The 20,640-nt window shown below is 34.4% G+C and overlaps 2 protein-coding genes across 3 annotated transcripts; one reads left to right on the top strand and one right to left on the bottom strand.

Moving 5' to 3' along the window:
* Window positions 1–207: 207 nt before the first annotated feature.
* LOC135671784 (kinesin-like protein KIN-6) lies at window positions 208–14,204 on the top strand. 2 transcript variants are annotated; one of them, XM_065179986.1, is made up of 12 exons: window positions 208–812; window positions 1,448–1,647; window positions 3,728–3,851; window positions 3,942–4,036; window positions 5,526–5,658; window positions 6,170–6,235; window positions 6,354–6,416; window positions 6,698–6,748; window positions 8,401–8,483; window positions 12,827–12,941; window positions 13,502–13,559; window positions 13,709–14,204. In XM_065179986.1, exons 1-12 carry the CDS (start codon window positions 417–419, stop codon window positions 14,044–14,046), a joined length of 1,722 nt encoding a protein of 573 aa, XP_065036058.1. In that variant the 5' UTR covers window positions 208–416; the 3' UTR covers window positions 14,047–14,204. The 2 variants fall into 2 exon arrangements, with proteins under 2 accessions (XP_065036058.1, XP_065036059.1); XM_065179987.1 differs by having other exon boundaries at window positions 13,716–13,945.
* A 1,782-nt stretch (window positions 14,205–15,986) lies between these two features.
* LOC135672654 (phosphoglycerate mutase-like protein 2) lies at window positions 15,987–20,284 on the bottom strand. The gene is made up of 6 exons (XM_065181153.1): window positions 20,145–20,284; window positions 19,434–19,488; window positions 17,948–18,009; window positions 17,746–17,853; window positions 16,610–16,689; window positions 15,987–16,433 (listed from the first exon to the last, which is right to left on the bottom strand). Exons 2-6 carry the CDS (start codon window positions 19,486–19,488, stop codon window positions 16,367–16,369), a joined length of 372 nt encoding a protein of 123 aa, XP_065037225.1. The 5' UTR covers window positions 20,145–20,284; the 3' UTR covers window positions 15,987–16,366.
* Window positions 20,285–20,640: the final 356 nt, after the last annotated feature.

The raw sequence follows: 20,640 nt of genomic DNA, 5'->3' as shown, positions 1-20,640 counted from the left end.
CGAGTGAGATGTTTATATGTGAAGACAAAAGAAGTCAAAGACAAAAACGATTAGGAGCGGGCAAGAGATAGGAGATAAAATAATATTTTACAAAAGAAATGACTCTCTACCAAAATTTTTAAAAATATAAATATTTTACCAGAATTTCTCAAAACTATATATATACAATTTGCTCTTGAGTTTAAGAGAAAAAAAAGGGCATTTTCGTTTCCCGCTGGTGTGGTCAGCTTCAAACTCGAGAGGAGGAGCGATCCAGACAAAGTGCAAAACAAGCCCAAACCAGCACACAACAGATTCGAAGATACTCATCAACAATCGAAGGGAAGCGGCCGACGGAGCTCTCAAATCCCCGATCCTCATTAACAATCTTAGGGACGCGTGCGACGGAGCGACAAAATCTCCGTTCGTGACTCCTCATGGACTCACCATCGTCTCCTTGCCCTCCCACCACCGTCCGGCGAAACCCTCCTCGTAGGGCGAAGCAAACGGCCTACGCCGAAGCCCTACCCCTCGCCTCCCTTCCCCAGGACACTTCTTGCCCCGCTGACGCTGACAACCTGAAGGTCTTCCTCCGAATCCGTCCCAACGAGGTCGCGCCGCCGAGGCCCGGCCGCATACCCCCCAAGGCCGGCACCAGGGCACTGGCAAAAGGCGCGCCGCCGAAGATGGAGAGGAGGCGGACCGGTGCGTGCTTGTCGGTGAACGGTCCCAGCTCTGTTACGCTGTCGGCGCCACCTCTGCTCGACCGGGGGCGGGCCAAGAACGAGGTCTACGACGGGTTCTCTTTCGTCTTCCCACCGGATTCAACCCAGGTGTGGCTTTTGGATTTGTCGATTCTGATACCGTCTTTAATTCTGTTACTCCGTGCTGCCATTAGATGATATTTATAAAAGATTTCTTGTTTGGTTTTTTTTTTTAAAATTTAAGATGATGAATTTAGGGTTTGATTTGGTCTCATCACCAGATTGCATTGGTTGGGTAGAATCTAGTGATCATGTTACTATTGTCTATGAAACTTTTTGACGTCATTGATCTTCGGCCTAAAGAAGCTATGCTATGCAATTGAGGTAACGATAATTATTTTATGAAAGGTTTAATTATGTAGTGATGGCCTTTGCTATTTAGATAGGAGTGCTAGCATGGTAAGATATGCTACTTGTTAAATCTATTTGAGCACATTTCTGTTCCATCTTCAAACTATATCTGATATTCGAACAGGGCAGCTTTGGGCATCCTTGCTTTAATATTTGTTTTTATATTCCAAAATACAAATAGACATTTCCATCCAATTCGGCCTTCAATCAAACAATAAAAAAGAAAACAATGTATGCAAGTTCACTTGCATTTTCTTCCTTTCTTTTGAATTCTCTATTTTGTTTTAGTTGAATAATTTTTATGTTCCCATCTGTGTTGAATAACATTATTTTCCAAATATTTTGTTCTATAGCAAGAAGTATATAATATGGCGGTGAACCCAATCTTGATGGATTTTATGGGGGGAAAGAGTGGTCTCTTGGTTGCGTTGGGACCCACTGGTTCCGGAAAGACTTACACCATGTTTGGATGTGCACGGAATCCAGGTGTTGTGCCTCTCATTTTGAAACAGCTTTTTGATTGTCCATCTCAAGGTGATCTTCATGAAAGGAGGTAGATGTCGGTAAACATATTTACAGATGCCATGCTGTTTTTCGGTTGTTGATCTGTTGATCATTCTCTTTTGCTCTCTTTTTTGACTTTAATTTTTTGAATGTTTAACTAATCATTCTTCTCTGTTCTCTTGTCATATAAGTGGAATACAAACAATCAAGAAAATTCAGGTTCAGGTGATAAATAGGCTGGTGTTACTTTAATTATGAATCTGAACAATATGAAAGTTAAAGATGAACACATTAAACTGATCATGTTAACAATATGATTACTGTTTTATTCTTCCACAATTGTCATATGTTGATGTCAAATTAGAAAAATGGTGATCAGTTTTACACATCCTTTTACACATCATGCATCCAAAGTTATTATGAGTTATGAAGAAAACATAAGTATGTTTTTTTTTGTTTGATCTTGTTCTAAAAAAAATTTACTTGAAAGTTGAAACTTCAGATATTAAAAAAGTTTCATACACATTTGTGCTTTGGAAGAGTTGCACAGTTCACAGGGGTGCTCTATATAAGTTGTCAGGATTAGCATAGTGCTGATTGGTTCCATGTCAATTGGAATTTGAAGGAAGTGGTCTTGGATTGTCAGTTATGTATAAGTGACCATGATTTAATTGGATGTCATATTTGTCAAGAGTATGTTTTTCTCTTTAAACAAATCTGTTGTATTAGTTTTGATAAGGTAAAATTTATGTTTGATTTCACCTTCTTTGGAATTTTTCATTTTAGATTTTGACAGTATTTTTAACACTTGCATCTTTAAAGAGTGACTTATAGCAATACAAAGTTTTGCACTGTGTAAAATGTGAGATGGCTTGATTGAGATTATTAACTATTAAGTATCAAAATTTTCACACTTTACCATGTTGGTGGACATGCATAAAAAGAGTGACCTAGCATTCAAGGTTGCTGCCAACTTAGATCTGAGAACGTCAGGTACATGCAGTCCTATGCGTTTATGCAATGGGATTACGCCGTTCCACAAAACCCAAACTACGAGTATTGAGTAGGTCATATTGTGCATAAACCAACTTCATTTAGAACAATCACTACAGAACTGTATTTCAATATAATCTTTAATTCTACTACATTCTAACTACATCTCGCTTATAAGAAATTAAGAACTTCCAACCAAACATTTAATGCAATTCAACACACTAGTTGAAAATTCGGGTATAACATATTATCTTTTTTAAAAAGTATTTGACACCTAGGTTAAAATGGATCAATCTTACTGTTGTGTAAGAATCTCCTATAATTACCTTGTGTTTGCAATTAGGGACTTTAGTGGATAAAAAAGGCACAACCTCTCTGATCTAGGTGTGCTTTAAAGGATTTTATGATTGTTGTCTTGAAGATGCACGACTTATGCCTTACACAAAAAGGATATGGAGGAGGAAGTAATTTAATTAGACTGGAATATGGAAATAGAACTTGGGAATAATTGACTGTTTATGCATGATTAAATGTACATGAGATGATTTACTCTTCCAGAAGTTAGTTCCCCCAATCTTTTAGGCTCTTAAAAATAAGTTTGTATATCCTTCTGTCTTGGTAGTTGCCCATATAGAATTAAGTATTCACATATACCATAGCGCACGTACTGTGCCATCTGTGCGATCCAACTATGACATATTATTGTGGTACATAGCTGTCATGCACTGTGCGATTTTGTTCTGGTGCAGGCTAATCTGTTACACATTGCACACTGCTATATCAACTGACATGGACCAAATCTAGTCAGTTACCATTGCTGGCACAATGACTATCCACTAGGCATGTGATAGGTATTGGTAGGGGAGCAGAATACCTTTAAAATTTAGGGATAATATATAGAACTATAACCGAACTTCTTTTATAGTTGACATGTGCTTCTTTCTACTATAAGCTATAGCTTCAGATGAATCTGTAAGTTGCAGTGTCAAGTTTTCTCAGATTGAGGAACTTTAGGTAATGTGAATATCTCTCTTCTGAATAGTGAAATTTTATTTTTATATAGGTATTTAATATTTCTCCATGATCTTCTCCTGTTGTCATTCCTCAGTAAAATTTTGTTCTGATTATGACTGCAGATCATATTATCTATCAATGTTTGAGATACATTCTGAACGGGGCAAAGGGGAAAGAATCCTTGATTTATCTCATGATGGGGTCGAGCTGTCCTTTCAACATTCTACTGTAATAGGTCTTAAAGAGGTAGGTGCTGATGTGCTGTTACTTCTGTTTTATCATTAAGAAGTTGCCCATATTTATGGAGGCTAAAGTTGTTTACCTTCATGTCAACAGGTCATGGTTTCAAATATTGCAGAAGCAGAGAATGCACTGGCACTTGGTATGCTTAAACGTTCTACTGCTGCAACGAGTGCAAATGATCAGTCTAGGCATGTGATATTTTTGTTTAACTCATTTTCTTCAGTAAATATATAGAGCTATTCCAATTGGTTCAAATTTCTACAATATCTTGTTTTTGGTCTCGTTGCAAATTTGTTTGAGATGGTTAAGAATTGCTTCATACATTTGCAAAACGCTTTTATAAGATAATAGAGCAACTTTTTCTACTTGTGATTAGATGTTGTCTAGGCTACTCACTGTTGTAGATTCTCTGTCGGACGCTCATGGTATTGTAGTATCTGCGATCATCTATAGGGATTTAGGCATTTTTTTTGGGTGCTAGTAAAATGAAAGACAGTAACTCACTGATGGTATTTGTTCTTTTTTGTTACTGGCTATTACTTATCTGTTTTCTTCTCTGATTTTGATATGTTATTGTTAGTTTATCTCTTTCTAAGGTTAAGACAGTTTTGTCTCTTGCTTTCTTATTCACAACACATGCCTAAAGGTGCCCATGTTCTGATTCGGTTTGGTTTTGGGGGAATTTTGAATTGAACCAAATTTATTCCATTTCCGAAAATTGAAAAGGAAACCAAACTGAAGCCCTAAAAATACCAAAACAAATCCGAGTTGATTGGCTTTTATGATTCTTTATTCAGTATCTAACATATATTAAAAAAACAGTGTTATATAATTGTAATATAATGGAGGAATGCAAAACTGTTAAGACCTGTTCGTACTAACTGGTTTTATCAGACTGGATGTGATGCGGACTGCCCATTTTCAAGTGGCACAGTCTGATTACGTTAGACTCTGTGCTTAGGATTTTTTAAATATTTTCTCGTGTGGCAGACGTGCGACTTTTCACTCGTCGCACTGCATGCCTCCCTAGCCCATCTTTGGCTGCCACCGAATGCTGCTCACCATTGCCAGTCTGGTACTTCTCCTCCCCTCCTCCATCTCCTTCTTCACCTCCTTTTCTTCTCTCCTCCTTCTGTACCAGTCTGGTCATGGATCAGTATGGGACTGAAACCTACTGCATTTCATGAATATAACATAAATTTCATCTAATTGATGTATATTATGTATGTATTTATTATACTAATTTATCGTTATGATTGAGTAATAATATCTGCTTTATTTGTGTTAATAGGATGTATGATTTAGATGTTATACTTATGCTTATATTGATTAAAAAATATTTGGTTCAGTTCAGTTTGAATGTTTTTTGTAATGCCACAAACCTAACTGAACTTAAAATTGTTTAGTTTTTCAATTTTCTTAGCCAAATGAGCCAGTCAATCGAACAAAATAAAGCGGAACTGAATATCTTGGTTCAGTTAGTTTTTCTTTTACTGGTTCATTTGCATGCCTTTACATATGGCTAAATCTAATTACATTTAGCTGTTCTTTACTCTTGCTTTCACATGATTGTTAATTATTCTGCAGTTGATGTCTTCTTAACTCATTCAAGAACTGTAGTTGGCTAATTTTGCTTTAGTTTGATTAATGATTAATGACTTCTGTTTGTTTCTGCAGTCGATCTCAATGCATTATAAACATTCGCAAGACTGAGAAGAGCCTCAGTGAGCACAGTGTTTCTCTACATAGTGCTGTTCTCACTATAGCAGATCTTGCTGGAGCTGAGAGAGAAAGAAAAACTGGAAATCAGGTTGTTTTCTAACCAAGAAGTCATGTTTAGAGTTTTGCTATTACCTAACACTCTTTCTGTTTTTGCAGTACAGGGTAGTTTCTGTAGTACAATCGATGTTGACTACATGTCATCTTAAGTTTTTGTAAGATAATGCCATGTGACAGCTAGTGACGTTTACAAAACCATCTTGTACAGTGACATTACAATCGCGAAAAAGAAACCCTAAACTTATAAAATTACTCCAAAAACGAAATTAAAAAAATATTTCCTGGATTGATTCTGTATCTATTTCTGGTTGCATGGTTTAAGAGGGCTAGGTTTGCGTCGGGCCTGATTTATGTTCGACAGATGAAATTTATTATGTTGTAGTTGTCATTGTACTTGTCAATAAAATACATGCCTCTCTTGTTAGATTCTCGAAACTATTATATGGGACAGCCTTCTCATGTTGTGATGATGAGTAATTGGTCCATTGTGTTTCATATAGCATATGTATAACTGGAAATTGTCTTTTGTTTGTGTCTTTTAGGGTGCAAGACTACTGGAAAGCAATTTCATTAACAACACATCAATGGTTTTTGGTCTATGTTTAAGAGTAGGTTGCTTTTAATTTTTTTTTCCTTAGAAACTTTATAAAAACAAGTACAGTTAGATAATCTTAAAATACAATGGAGGTTGATTTTCAAATTTCTTTCATACTTCTCATTTTCCAGGCTTTGCTTGAACATCAGAGGAATCCAAGGAAGCCAATAGAGAAGCACTTCAAGAACTCACTGGTATGTTCCATTTTATGGACACAATTTGATCATGCACAAGGCCAATATGCTTGTTGTAGAATGATAAATGCAAGTAAGTCATCATATATGTGGTTCTGTACAAGAAGGTAGTAGAAGTGCATGGTCCCCCAACGTGTTCTTTGTTCATGAACCAATATGCAACTTCACAATTCAGCAAAAGCTATGACTATGATTTCCTAAATGCTTGTCTGTGCCTATTATATTTTTTCCTTTGGAAATTTCCTTCTACAGAAAGTCTAACTCAACTATTTGGTCCATAGTTGACCAGGTACTTGAGAGATTATATGGAGGGCAAAAAATGTATGACTCTGGTATGAAACTCAACTCTGTGTTCAGATCAAATCTTATAGTTTTCTATTCCAATATACTACTCTTGTTGGAAACTTATCATTCACAGAAGTCAAAAAATCCTTTTTATGGTATGCTATGTATTGAAATAAGTTGACTTTTAAGCTTCTGTTTACTTTATTTAACTGTTTAAGATATGATATGTGGTTTGCATATGCCCACTCCTTCAATTTTCCAATGAATTTAGACCCACATTAATATGTTAGTTGATTGCTTGTCGCATGATAACAAAAGCTTATCTTAGTGAGGCTTGATGATGAAACATTTAGTATGAACTAATTTTATTGAATATATTCAAGGGAAAAACCTGCATTCACTTTTAATATTGCTATTAAAATTTTCCTTTTCATGTATCCTTTCAGAATTGTTCCTAGTCTTGGCCAAGTCCAATGCTATATTGGGTTGTCAACTTGATGATCACCACATGAATGCTCCTTAATGTGATATGGTATTTTTTATACCCAACTTTGCAAGTGATGAAGTGGGAATTGATCCCAGAACCTTACCAGCGATGGTCAAGATCTTTACTAGCCAAAGTGGTTCAGCGCTTTAGTATGATTTTTGTTTTTAACAACCAAGAAAAATACAACAATAATGACAACGACAACAAAGCGGTAAGTCCCAACTATCTGGGGTCGTAACAACCAAGAAAAATAGAAAATGAAATGAAGAAACAAAAGACAATAGATGTGGCTTTGTTCCTAAAACAAGCCATTATTCAGAGAACATAATGGGGGACTGGTTGTTATTAGATTGTAGGCTTTTAGTTTTTGCAGTGCTCTTTGTTCAGGTCTTGCAAAAACTCAGTGAGAATTAGAGAGAATATATAGACCAAGGAATGCAAATTCAGATACTAGATTTGTACTGGTCGATGAGAGATAAGGAAGAGAGGAGGTGGTAGTGGAATCGGAGTAGGAGAGGTAGCATAAAAGAGGCTGATGATAGTGGACAACAATGGTTGGGTGATGAGAACAGGGAGAGGTCTTCGAGATCATGAGCCCTAAGGGATCTAGGCCTTCAAAAAATTAAATCCCACTTTTTTGAATTCAGATCAGACCAGACTACCTAAAATAGGGTGGTACATATCAGTTCATGCGTAGACCAGTATTGACCAGTCCAGGTGAAATCGAGTTCCTCAACATGGACACAAAGATTGTCTGACACCAGTATCTTATAAAATTGTCTGCTCACAGCAACTCTTATTGTTTTTGTCCCTATATATTCCTTGAAAAACAATCAGAGAATTGAAAATAGAATTGCATACAACACAGATTTGCATAGGGCATGCACCTGTTATATGATTTTCTGTCCATGATTTCCAAAGCATGTTATTTCTGGGTTTACCTATTTAGCTTGTAGCATCCATTAACAATGTGTAGAGATCAATTTCTTGACAGACATCCTTTCTCCTACAGGTCAACATATTATAAAAGATTGTTTGATGATGTTTATCACCGAAAAAATGTATCTATATGTTCTTAAATGAGCTCAGATTATCATGATAAGAAATATCTTTAACTTTATTATTTCTGTTGGATTATGGTTCGGGGCACATTATTAACCAGTGGTAGCCTTAAGAGCATATAATTGGACAAGGAAGTGCTTTGTCTTGCAGATCTTGATGGTAAAACCTGGAGAAGATGATTATGCAGACACATCATTTTTACTGAGGCAGGCATCACCTTACATGAAAATCAAGTATGTCTTGTTTCCTCCGTTCAACTAAATATTCAGTGTCAATTTTTTGATACATTTGGTTTCAATTTATTTCTTTAAGCTGCTTTTGATTTCATAATTCATACCAAAGGATGTTTTTTTTAGATGTTTAAACGTGCACATTGACGCTTCAAGTGATATATTTTGGCTACAATTCGTTGATTGTTCTTTTGATTTTTCTCATTGAAGAAATGGTTGTCCTTGAATAAATATTGCCCCATGTTGTGTTGAATAGATATTAGCATGTTCATAAGTTAGAAAAATGGGTTGGATGGAAATACAATTTTTTCTTTTTTTATATCTAATCAGCAAGTCCAGCATGATTGTGCTTTTATTTCTTGTTATCTCTATGGATTCCAATTGCAAATATAGTGAGTAGTAGGAAAGATTATTTGGCAAAGCCATCATCAATGTCATTTAAGTTTTTCCCCATCAAAATTCACTCGATTTAAGCATACAACTAGGTTTATAATGTTCTGAGAAAAGTTTGAGTTGAGTTTCATGATCAACTCAGTTGGCCACTTTTAATGGGAAATTTTGTGTGATTAAGGGCCCAAATCTTGGAGGTCTCTGAACTATCTTATTGGGTCTGTTACTTTCAAAATGAGATGCTTTTTTTCAGCCTGATGTTGTTTTAAGAGTGATGGGCTTTATTTGTTTATTAACTTTTGTTTTCTTATTGTTTCTGTTTGCCAAAGCCAATGACCTCTTTTTTCATCGCATCCCATTTCCTTTAGTTGGAAGAAAGCTCTGTTGTACTATTTTCCTTTGAATTCAAAATGAACAACATTTAAAAATGTCCTGTACTAGCTAAACTGGAGAGTTTCCTGCATTATAAGTGAAATTGCCCACATTGTTTGTTCCCTTTAGGCAATTGTTTTGATATTTTTGATACTAGTGTAGTGACGCTCGATACATTGATATGTTCCATATTTCAATATTTGCCTTAAAAAAAGGCTTGGAATAAAAAAGACCTATTTGAGGCCTTTTTTACACTTTATTAGTTATATACAATCAATTTAGACAACTTTAAACTAAACTTAGAATATAAAATGATAAATGAGATGTAAAACAAAAACATATACCTATTTGGATCCATACTGATATAGGTATTGTATCTTGGATTGAACTCATTGTAGTGCTCCCACCACCAGAATGAATGATGTGAGTCAATGACCGATAGATGGGAGTCTTCTATCCTTTTCTCCTTCTTGTATGCATCATTTATCCATGTTTTTTTCTCTGTGGTGGGCTTGCAGCAAGATCCAGATCAACTACATCAAAGAGCTGCCATTCTGTCAACTCCTCTAATAAAGTCCCATAGGCTGGACTGTGTATGTTAGCTGTCTTGCTAAACTGAGAAGGGCTAGTCTACTGCCTCACGGTGGAACTTGTACCCAATCCATGTGCACTGATACAAGTAGTCTCCCTCACTAATGTGCTAAACTAAGTTGGACCATTGCCACTATCATACTTAAACAGCAGGTCTGTCGGTCTATCTCATGCTTTCCTCATACATGTGTTGGTGCTGTACGGAAGAACGTATACTAACACTGAGATCCGGGTTGACATCATTACCATGACTGATGCACTCATCATACACCTACAGCTCTGTAGTAAGTCTATTAGATACCTCCTAAGTTGCCTTCTACAAACATAGTGCATTTCAGGCATGAATTCTGCTCTGATGGCCCTCTTGATCTCTTGGGGCACATTTGTGCACTTCGCTATGGCGGAAAATCGACCAGCCAAATGTTGCTTCAATTACATTATTCCTCCACCCGATCAACATAGTCGCAATGAATGTCCTGTTAATGATTGCATGCCTCCAAGTGACATGTATGCTATGATTTGGGATTAGAACTTTGCTGGCTTCAGTGCATTTATCTGCGACAAGAGTTAACATATGTTCAGATCCACATATTCATTATATTTCCAAAATTACGACTAGATCCAGGATTCCAGGAAAATAAATGCTATATCTGAATGGATGAAGCTTACATTTTGTTTGATCTGAGCTGGACCTACTATGATCAAACCTCGACCCATTCAGATCTATCCTAGATCTGCGAAGATCTAAGCTAGATCCATGAAGATCTAAACTAGATTCGACTAGATCAAACCTAGGTTAGGATAGATCTAAGCTAAATCTAATCAGATCTAGGCTTGATTCTTATGGATGTAGCATAGACAAACCAAAATGTAGAGATAACATTGAGCCATGATTTAAATCTAAACATTGAAATTTAGTCTAAGCATGCAAGAATAAACATAAACTCTAACCTAATTGCATGTTAAATCCTAGAGATTAGGCTTGAAATTACCTTGATCTGAATAGAACATGGAACAAATCTTAATTGTCTTCTTCTTGGGAAAAACAATTATTCATAGAGTAAAAATAGATGGTTAAAATGGTTAGGGGCATTAGGAGTCTTGTGTGATCATCGAATATTTTTGAGATTAAAAGAAAGATTTTATAAGACAATTGTGAGATCAATAATACTTTATGGATCTGAGTGTTGGAAAGATTAATTTTCTTAAGAACAACAATGACAACAATAAAGCCTTAAGTCTCAACTATTTGGGGTTTACATGGATCTTTTATCACTATTGAGATCTATAAAAAGTAATATGTTTAGTTAAGTTCAAAATTCTTAAATTTTTATTTATAGTTTCTATTAAGGTCTTTTTAGATCTTTCTCTATCTCTCCTCATATTATTAACATTTTCACTTCTTCTGCCTACCACATCCGGAGTACAAATATGGACCAAATCTTGATTGTCTTCTTCTTGGGAAAAGCAATTATTCATAGAGTAAAAATAGATGGTTGACTACATGGATCTTTTACCACTATTGAGATCTATAAAAAGTTATATGTTTAGTTAAGTTCGAAATACTTAATTTTTATTTATAGTTTCTATTAAAGTCTTTTTAGGTCTTTCTCTACCTCTCCTCGTATTATTAACATTTTCACCTCTTCTGTCTATCACATCCGGAGGTCTTATAAGCATATGCTTATATTATTTTAAATTATTTTCTCTCATTTTATCCTCTTTTTCCTAGTAACTTTATACATCTATCTTAATATTTTCATCTTGATAACACAATTTTTGTATATGTTGTTTCTTAACTATCCAGCACTCAGATCCATAAAACAATGTTGGTCTCACAATTATCTTATATGATTTTTCTTTTCATCTCAGAGGTCTGATGATCATACAAGATTTCTGACACTCCTCGCTATTTTAACCATCATATTTTCACTTTATGAATAATATCTTTATCAATCTCTATATCTTGTCAAATAATTGATCCATGCATCTTGTTGTTGTTATTGTTGTTCTTGGAAAAAGCAAATTTCCGTTATGATTTTCAATTACTTTTGAAGGGAGTAAGAAAGTTAAGTGAATTTTGAGAGAGATTAGAGTGAGAATGAGGGTGAAAAAGAATGGGTGAGAGTGAGGGCATATTTGGCGGTTTTGGGAGCATTTTATAGCCTCTCAAATACCCTCCAACAGTACCTACCCAATGGCTTTGCTATGGTTACTTCTGGTTCAGGGCCTGTATTGGGCTTGTACCACCCGGTACAGGTCCTGTCCTGATGGTACCAAATTGGTATTGGTTGGGACCGTGTATACCATTCCTGTACCAACCGGTATAGCCTGCTTTGTGTACTTGTTCCCCCACTAGAGCTGCAAATGAGCTGAGAGCTGCTTTGAATCTTTTAGGATTTTTGCTTCTATGGTGGTGTTAGGCTTCCAAGAGGACAAGCCGTGAGCTTGTCAAAAGAGACCAGCCTAGGAGAGAGACATGGAAGTTTTAGAAGTTGTTTGTAACAGATCATATGAGAGAGAGGCCAGGGCAGCAGGAGAGAGGGAGGTCGAGATTGAAGTGGTTTTGAGGATCATGAACGAGTGGGGGTGGATCCAAAGAGGGTGGTGGGGAGCAAGGGGGAATTGCGGAAAGGGAGGCCATCACATATGAGCTGTTACCTCTTTTTTTTTTCCCACAATTAGATTGCAAACTATTGAAATCATAGAATTCCTTATGAGAGTCACAATTGTCTAGATTACAGTTTATCTCACTTTGATTCTTTCTTCAGTGAATATAGAATAGTTGTGATTTGTGATGCTTGCATAACTTTATGATAGTTGGGCTGATATTTAGTTGACTGTTGTAAACAATAAGCTGCTAATAAAGTGATTGAAATCTGAAAATACTTTGGTGATATTCATTTCTGGTACATAACTGTCCAAATATTCTTTTATTGCACCATTTTTGTTTTCTATAAATAAATTAAAATTTCTGCTATTTACATTTTCAGGTTTACCAATCTTGAAGATATGTCAAGCTTACCTAATCGAAAAAGAAGTACCACTTCACCTGTTAAAGTAGATCATCATAAAAGGAGGAAGATCGATGTATCTAAAACTTCATTGGTATTTTTTCTTTTTATTAAGAACCTAATTTCATCTGATGTTGCTATCCTTTCAATTTAATGACTGAGAATATTTTCTTTGTGAAAGACTGCATTAAGTGTTATCAGACACCATCTAAATCACATGAGTTGGCAAAAAGAGCTAAACATTTTATTTGTCAACAGTACCATTATTTTTTTGAAGATTATTAATCCTCTTTATAGTGTCGAATGCTGCTGTAATCTCCTTCCTTGCAATCATTCTCTTTGACTATTTCTTTATCTGAATTTTCTTTTACATAACTATTGAATGTCACTAAACTTGAATTTTTGTGATAGTTTTATAAATGAGTACCTTTGTGCTAACAAATCTTAGGTCAATGAATAATGACCCTTTGTATTCTGTGTGCTTGAATAAATGTTCAGTCAAGGTTCCTGAATTATCCTGGTTATGTCATCTAATTCTTGTTCCTTCGTTATTGAAAGTTTATATTTATTGATGCCATTCTAACTTTGATGGATAAAATCATTAAATGTCTTCAGGCATCCTAACATTTTTTGCTCCCATTTCTTTTATTGCAGGATGATGAAGGAATACATGGTAGTGACGGAAATGTTGGAATTAAAGCATCCAAGAAAGGTTAATAAAATACTTCTGATTTGAATAATCTTCTCATTCATCTATTGTGGACCCAAATACTTATGAGTTATGATTAGTCTAAATAGTTAGTATGTTCTCCCGATTTGTTTCGTCTATATTTATCCTTGTAAGCTACTGATGGCTTATAGATGCTAGTTCGAAGAAGCTTCAGGAGATCGGAATACCACAATCTTTCTCAATTTCTTCAAAGATTGTTGAACCTGCAACAATGGAGACACCCATGAAAGGCGCCCTCTATATTGAGCTGCAAAAAATGACAAGACAAGAAGAAATTATGAGGAATTTTTCGAAGGCTTTATGGAATGTTCTAAAGCAGTATAAAGAGAAACTTATGGTAATTACTTCTCTGATTTATTCATATATGGGCATTGATATAATTTTAGGGTGGTTGAAATTTCTTTTGCCTGTTGCACCAAACCATGCGAATTTTATGGACTCAGTCAAGGAGCATTTCACTAAAAAGTGAAAAATCAATTTCATCTCCTTTATTTAGCTGTTGTTTCTATATACTCCCTAGATTGTTTCTGTTATGTTCATTGTTAATATTAACATATATTTCTGTTAAATTTATTAACGACAATGACTTCTATCTTTTCTTGGAATATCTTAGTCTTTTATGCACCTATGATTCCCTCTATTAAAGAATTGGATATGAATGTAGATGAGTTCTTCATGTATAATTTATTATTAATTATTTTTCTTCCTTGTTTGACTCATTTAAAATTCACTACAATACAAATAAATGATAAGTAAAATTTAAATGAGCTGACTAGTATATATGTTTAGGAAGAATTAAGATTAAAGTAGCAAAGACTCATAATATTTTATGTATTCTTCAAGGAGTTGATAACAATAAAAGATTAAAGCATAATTTATCAAATAAATTAGTTGAACTTATAAATGTTATGCAAACTCATAAAAAAAAAATACACATTAAAATACTACTCCTATAGCATAAAAGGTCAATGTGAAGAGGACTATAAAGTTTTGTTTGAAAGAAAAAGGTATAAGCTGACCTTTGTATGTTTCGAATCAAGCATTTCAGAAATCTCATTTTAATATTTGATGGATTGATTCTAATACTTCAGCTTATGTTACCAATAATATACAGAGAGTTATTTTAACTCAAAACTAAAAGAACATATGAGATTATCATTACAGGGAATAATCTTAAAGCGTAAGCGATAGTAATGAATACTTATCACCTATGCCTAGAGACGATTCATCTAATGAATCTTACGGATGCATGTCATATTTCAATAATTTTAAAAATTTTATTACTTTATCTAAAATTATTAGGATATCATCTTTCTTTTGACAGTGATAAACTCAGTATATTTATTATTCAATTAAAATTGGTTATAAAATTCTATACGATTATTTGTACAAAATCAATATGAATCTTGAATTTACAACTACAATACAATTAAATATTATAATAAAATATAGTTTTATGAATTCGTTGAGATTATATACATTTACATCTATGAGTCACTCCATGTTACTTGTTTTATTAGAGAAGATGTAGTTTATAACTTACAATTTACAAGGATTGTTTTGGACTGCATTATGAAATACTAACAGTATTGTAGTATATAGAATGAAGTATGATATTGATAATATACAATCGTTATAACTCGTATTGCTTATCAGATTTAATTAGTATTATTATATTTATTAGATTTATTGACTTTTTTTTAAATTTACGTGCTTATAAATGCTTTCCAAAGTTTAAGAATACAAAGAATATAATTGGATTCTAATTAAGATCATTGATCAATAAAAAAGTCCATTTATATCAGAATATCTTAAGAGATGACCTTGATGAGAGGAACTCTCATAATTACCTTTCTTAGATCCTCTATTCTCACCTATATATATATGTGAAACCTTCCATAGATCATATTATGATCATAGAGATTTCTTCTCTCACCTCTCGATAGGTCCCTACTCCATCAATTATAATGATACTGAGTGGTCTTGAAAATAAGAAGAGAATATAAGAAAAGAGTAAAAGGAAGGGCCATCAATTACAATAATACTGAGTGGACCGGAAAATAAGAAGATAATATAAAAAATGATTAAAAGGAAGAGAGGAGAATGAGAGTCTGATTTCATTTTTCTGCATATTCATGATGCATGCAGATCACTGTGCGTTGCATTGCGACATCCAAAGTATCATGTTTAGAAGGTACGTACCTTCTGTCTTGGATCTATCATACTTAATTTTAATCCTGACATTAAATTTTCACATAATAATTATGACCTATTCAATTAGCTTTTTATAACAATTTGTTATAAAATTACTTGTAAGGTCATGACAATGGACTAACATAGTAATTCTCTAAAACTGAATGGGCATTCAGCCCTCCTGAGCTACTAAAAAGTTAAGATCACAAACTACTCTTCAGGTCACGAAGACAAACAACTTAAAAGAAAAACCTCAACTGTTTACAAATATTCCATTCACATCAGAAGCTTATATGTGTGTAGGTAATCACTGGAGATTTACAATTCAACAGCAATTGAAATGGTAAATACACAAGGAGGATCACATTAAATTCAAAACCAAAAAAGTTTTTCTTACTCCTTTAGATCCTTCTTTTTTAAATAGGCTTGATTTAGACTCAAAATCCATAGGACGTATTTGGAATCAACTTTGCATGACAGAGTGACTATAGCAAAATCAAACTAACACTGGCCCCATAGACTATAAACACTACAATGTTTCATGCTAATAAACAGCAGAAATCCTTGTTAGTACACTTAAAGATTTATAAATCAATTCATGCCAGCACATCATGTAAATCATATGCCTTGAATATCTGATCCCATGGCAGAACCTTTGATGTCCTAAGCAAAAGAAATATAATGCTTAAAATCCAAAATACCAGATGGGAAATATAAGAAACTCAATAAGTCATAGCAATATTTTCAAAACATATAGGAAGTTAAGTACATGGCTTTGACATGCGCTCTTAGTGCTTCTTTGTACTTAAGTGCAAACAAGAAAATTGGACAAAATATACCTTAACAAAGGGGATGCAATAACCAATTCAATTCTCTTTGATAAGCCACAAGATTTAATGTGTTTACGGAGATTATCAACCTGTAAAAGTAACCTAAGATCGTAAGAGTAAAAGAACATCTGATAACAACAAAGATGCCAGAATAAACTCAAGAAGCATATATATTACCATACAAAATTAATAAACTGTAACTCGAGCATATTTATGTCGGTTAGAAGTTTTTATCTGAACGAATTTTATCTATTTGCTCTCACAAACTATTCATGTCTCATAGCATACATATATCAATCTTTCTTAAAAATAGACATACTTCTTGATCTCACTTTGCATGAAGGCCTCTTGAATTTTTTCTTGCAGTTTATTGAAAACCTGATTGAATCTGCAACACCCATTTCTAACCCAACTCTGTAATTGAACCTGTGCTATTAGCACTCCACCAAGTAACACTTTTATCCAAGTAACAGAATCATGCAGAAATTTGACATCTACATGCACTTTCATAGTTTCACCATATAAATTCTAAATCCTCCAAATTGCATTTCACACAACAATTATAACTTTGATTAATTTAACCTCGGGTCATCTTTCTTTAGAGCACAATAGTGTATTTTCCTACCACATCTCATATATGGTTCCAAACTTTGTCACGAAATAGGTGCTAGCTTTGGTTGTTTACTAGTTCCAAGATTTCAAATCTTAGAAAGGTACCAATGCCAGTTCTTAAGCAGCCTGGTGTTGTAGCAGTACGGTTCGGTGTATAATGTATCAGATCCACCTCCATGTTGACTGTCACAAGTCTGGCCAGAGGAGGAGGAGGAGGTGGAAGAGAAGGAAGAGGAGGATGCGGAAAGGAGGAGGTGATGACACGTATCAGTAGGAGGAGAAGGGCGGTGGCAACACGAAGAAGAGAATGTGGCGAAGGAGGGAAAGAGATATAGCTGTGAACTATTGTTATTTTGAAAACAGGATATGGGTATTCAGCAACAAGCTTACCAATTAGTACCAATCGATACTGGCCTATTTGCTGCCCAATAAGTCTGTTACAATGAGCTTATTGAGTGGTACAATGAATTCTCTCACAAAATCTCTAATGAACATAAATTGCACATATGACTACAAAAAAGTATCAAACGTACCTGATCCCATCCCAGTGGAGTAAGGTGCGCATCAAAGAATTCTGGAGATGAGTATGCTCTATGGTCCTTTTCATGTCCCTTATTATGAATACCTTGTGCATGCCTAACCTACATATGCATTGCATAATTGACTAAACTTTGAGGTCAAAAGAAGTCTCTTTGATACAAGAGTAATTAGGAAAAAAATTTAATTAAAACAAACCAGGTGGATAATTTTGCAACGCTGCAATGGAAACAAGCCTGAGCTAGTGACACCATCCATTTCTGCAAATAACCAATTTGATAAGCTTCATAGCTAATGTTCAGGACAAAAGTAAGCAACATCTCATGTCACATACAAGCACTACTGAAACTGCTGTTGTACTTAATAAAAGGAGTAATTCAAGGGAACTTTCAAATAACAAACATTATTAACCTTTACAAGCATGGCCCTAGAACAGCTTAAGTCAGTTGTGAATTAGTTATTAGCAAGAATAAAAATCAAACGATTTGGAAATGTAGTCATGTTGAATTAGCCACTATTATACTTCTACATTGTAGTTAAAAAAAAAGTATGGATGCCAATGCCAATAGAGCTATCCCTGTCATGACTCAAACTTGAAAGACTAACTGGCCTATTAACTTCATTGAACCTGAACCATTAGCCAAAATACTTAATACTTAAATTGAGGTTGATAATTATATACTCATCAAACTCTTATAAGTTACCCTAAATATTGCTCACTTTTGATATGGGATTAATCAGGATGTTACAATATTCTCTTTTCATGACCCAGGCCTAATAAATAACTGACCTACCAACTTCATTTCATCTAAACCATTGGTCAAAATACTTAAACTGAAGTTGATATAGTATATCCATCAGACCTTTATAAGTCAATATTAGTCTTGCCCACTTCCGATGTAGGACTAATCAGAGTGTTATAATCTCATCCAAATGGGTTATTAGTTTTAGGTTCATTTCCATGCCAAGTCACGTTTATAAAGCTGTCCTATCAAATAAACAATATCCCCTACCCAATTTCTCACAAATGATTGAATCTCTATTTGCCAAAGTCCACACTTTCCAATTTATAAACTAATTTCTCACAAATAAACTAATTTCACCCCTAAGTCCAATTAGATATCAATTTTGGTAAGAAAAAGGGGCACTAAGTGTGTCATAATGTATGAATCTCAATATTTATGATTGGCCTTTAGGACACCAATCAATAAATAGAGAAAGATACAATAGTTCAAATCAAGAGTTCAACTAAATCTTTTTAAGGCCTCAAACAACAATGGTTGGATCATTTTGAAGATACAAGAGGGACTTATTAATGCAGAAGTAAAATTGTGATGAGAACTTGATTAGCATCTTTTTATGAGTGATCAGAAGATTCATTCATCGGCCATATGACACCATCTCCAAGTCAAAATTTGATTCAATTCCAACTCAGCCCTCCTGTCTGACAGAAGTTTTAGTCCTAATTGAATTAGAAAAACACACAAAGTCAATATTGTCTTTCCCAATCAAATGGTGCAAAATCTCACCATGTTAAAATAGTAAAATTCTTAAATTAAGATGATACTATAGATATCAAGTCATAAAGAGAGTGAAAATGTGAGAAGATGACAAACTGGATCAGAAGAAGATTAGAAAGATTAAAGAAACACTTGTCATATGAAAAGAAGGAAGGGCACAAGACCTTGTTTAACCACTTCTGATATTGCATAACATACTGATTCTACCTCATGTGTCATCTAAAAAGTAACAAGTAATCAAGAACCTGTTAGAGATAGGATCATATCTTATCATATTTTCAATAAAACAAAATATAAAACATCAACTAATAATGAGACTATATCCTATAGAAAATCTTCAAAGTCTAATCTAGACTCAATCGAACCAAGAGACATGACTCCATTTGGATGGTGATGCTTCAGCAATGCCCACAAATTACTTGGGCCTAAAGTGTGGGCTCCACAAAGCACTAAAATTTTGTGCCATGACTAAAATAGTTGTGATGAAACATAAACGCCAAACAAAGAACGAGCAGAGTAGAGCACAGATTTCAAGTTTCTTCCACCAGGAAAACCAGTATTCACAACTCGATCTAAAACTAAATGTTAGGGCAACATGCTGAAATCGATATAACAAGTGGGATCCATGCCTACTTTTGCTTGGACTTGTTTAATCCCTTTCTGACCCTTCGTGCGTAATAGGTCCCATCCATCAACCACTTGAGGTTTCTGTGTGTTCTTTACGAGCAAGCATGAAGTAGCATCGACGCAGGCCGGGCATAAAATCCCTTCGATACATTCTACTCATCGACCACGACATTGTGCCCAAAAATAACAATTACAAGAAGAACGGAGATACATGGCGACTTCAGATCGAGAAGGAAGTCTTGATTCACCTGAGAAGCCGGAAGTAAAACGGACGGAAGCCGAAGCAACAGGCCAGTCTGCCAAGGAGAAGAAGAGCGGTGCCGAGGAAGACGAAGATGGAAGTGGTGACGTTGAATTCTCGGTCTTCGAGATTTGGTCCGACACGGAACTCGTGTTAAAAAATAATATTTAAGAAGGAAGAAAAACAAAATAAAATATTTATATATATAGAAAGAGAAAAAGGAATATTTATGCATATATATATATATATATATATATATATATATATATATATATATATATATATATATTATAAAAAAAATAAAATTATAAATAGTAAAAAATGAGAATTTTAAATAGTAATCTCCGATATTTATGTTGACCATTCTCAATCAAAACGAAATAAAAAGCAAAATATAATTATATACTATTCCTATTTCATGTATAATTACTAGTCGGACTTCGATTCCCATCATTATCATCAATTATTTCTAGGTTAGGACTTACGTGTTATGGGATGAGATT

This window comes from Musa acuminata, chromosome BXJ1-4 (assembly GCF_036884655.1).
Source record: "Musa acuminata AAA Group cultivar baxijiao chromosome BXJ1-4, Cavendish_Baxijiao_AAA, whole genome shotgun sequence".
Lineage (NCBI taxonomy): Eukaryota > Viridiplantae > Streptophyta > Magnoliopsida > Zingiberales > Musaceae > Musa > Musa acuminata.
The sequence above is the reverse complement of the archived record's forward strand: the minus strand, read 5'-3'. Positions and strand labels throughout refer to the sequence as shown.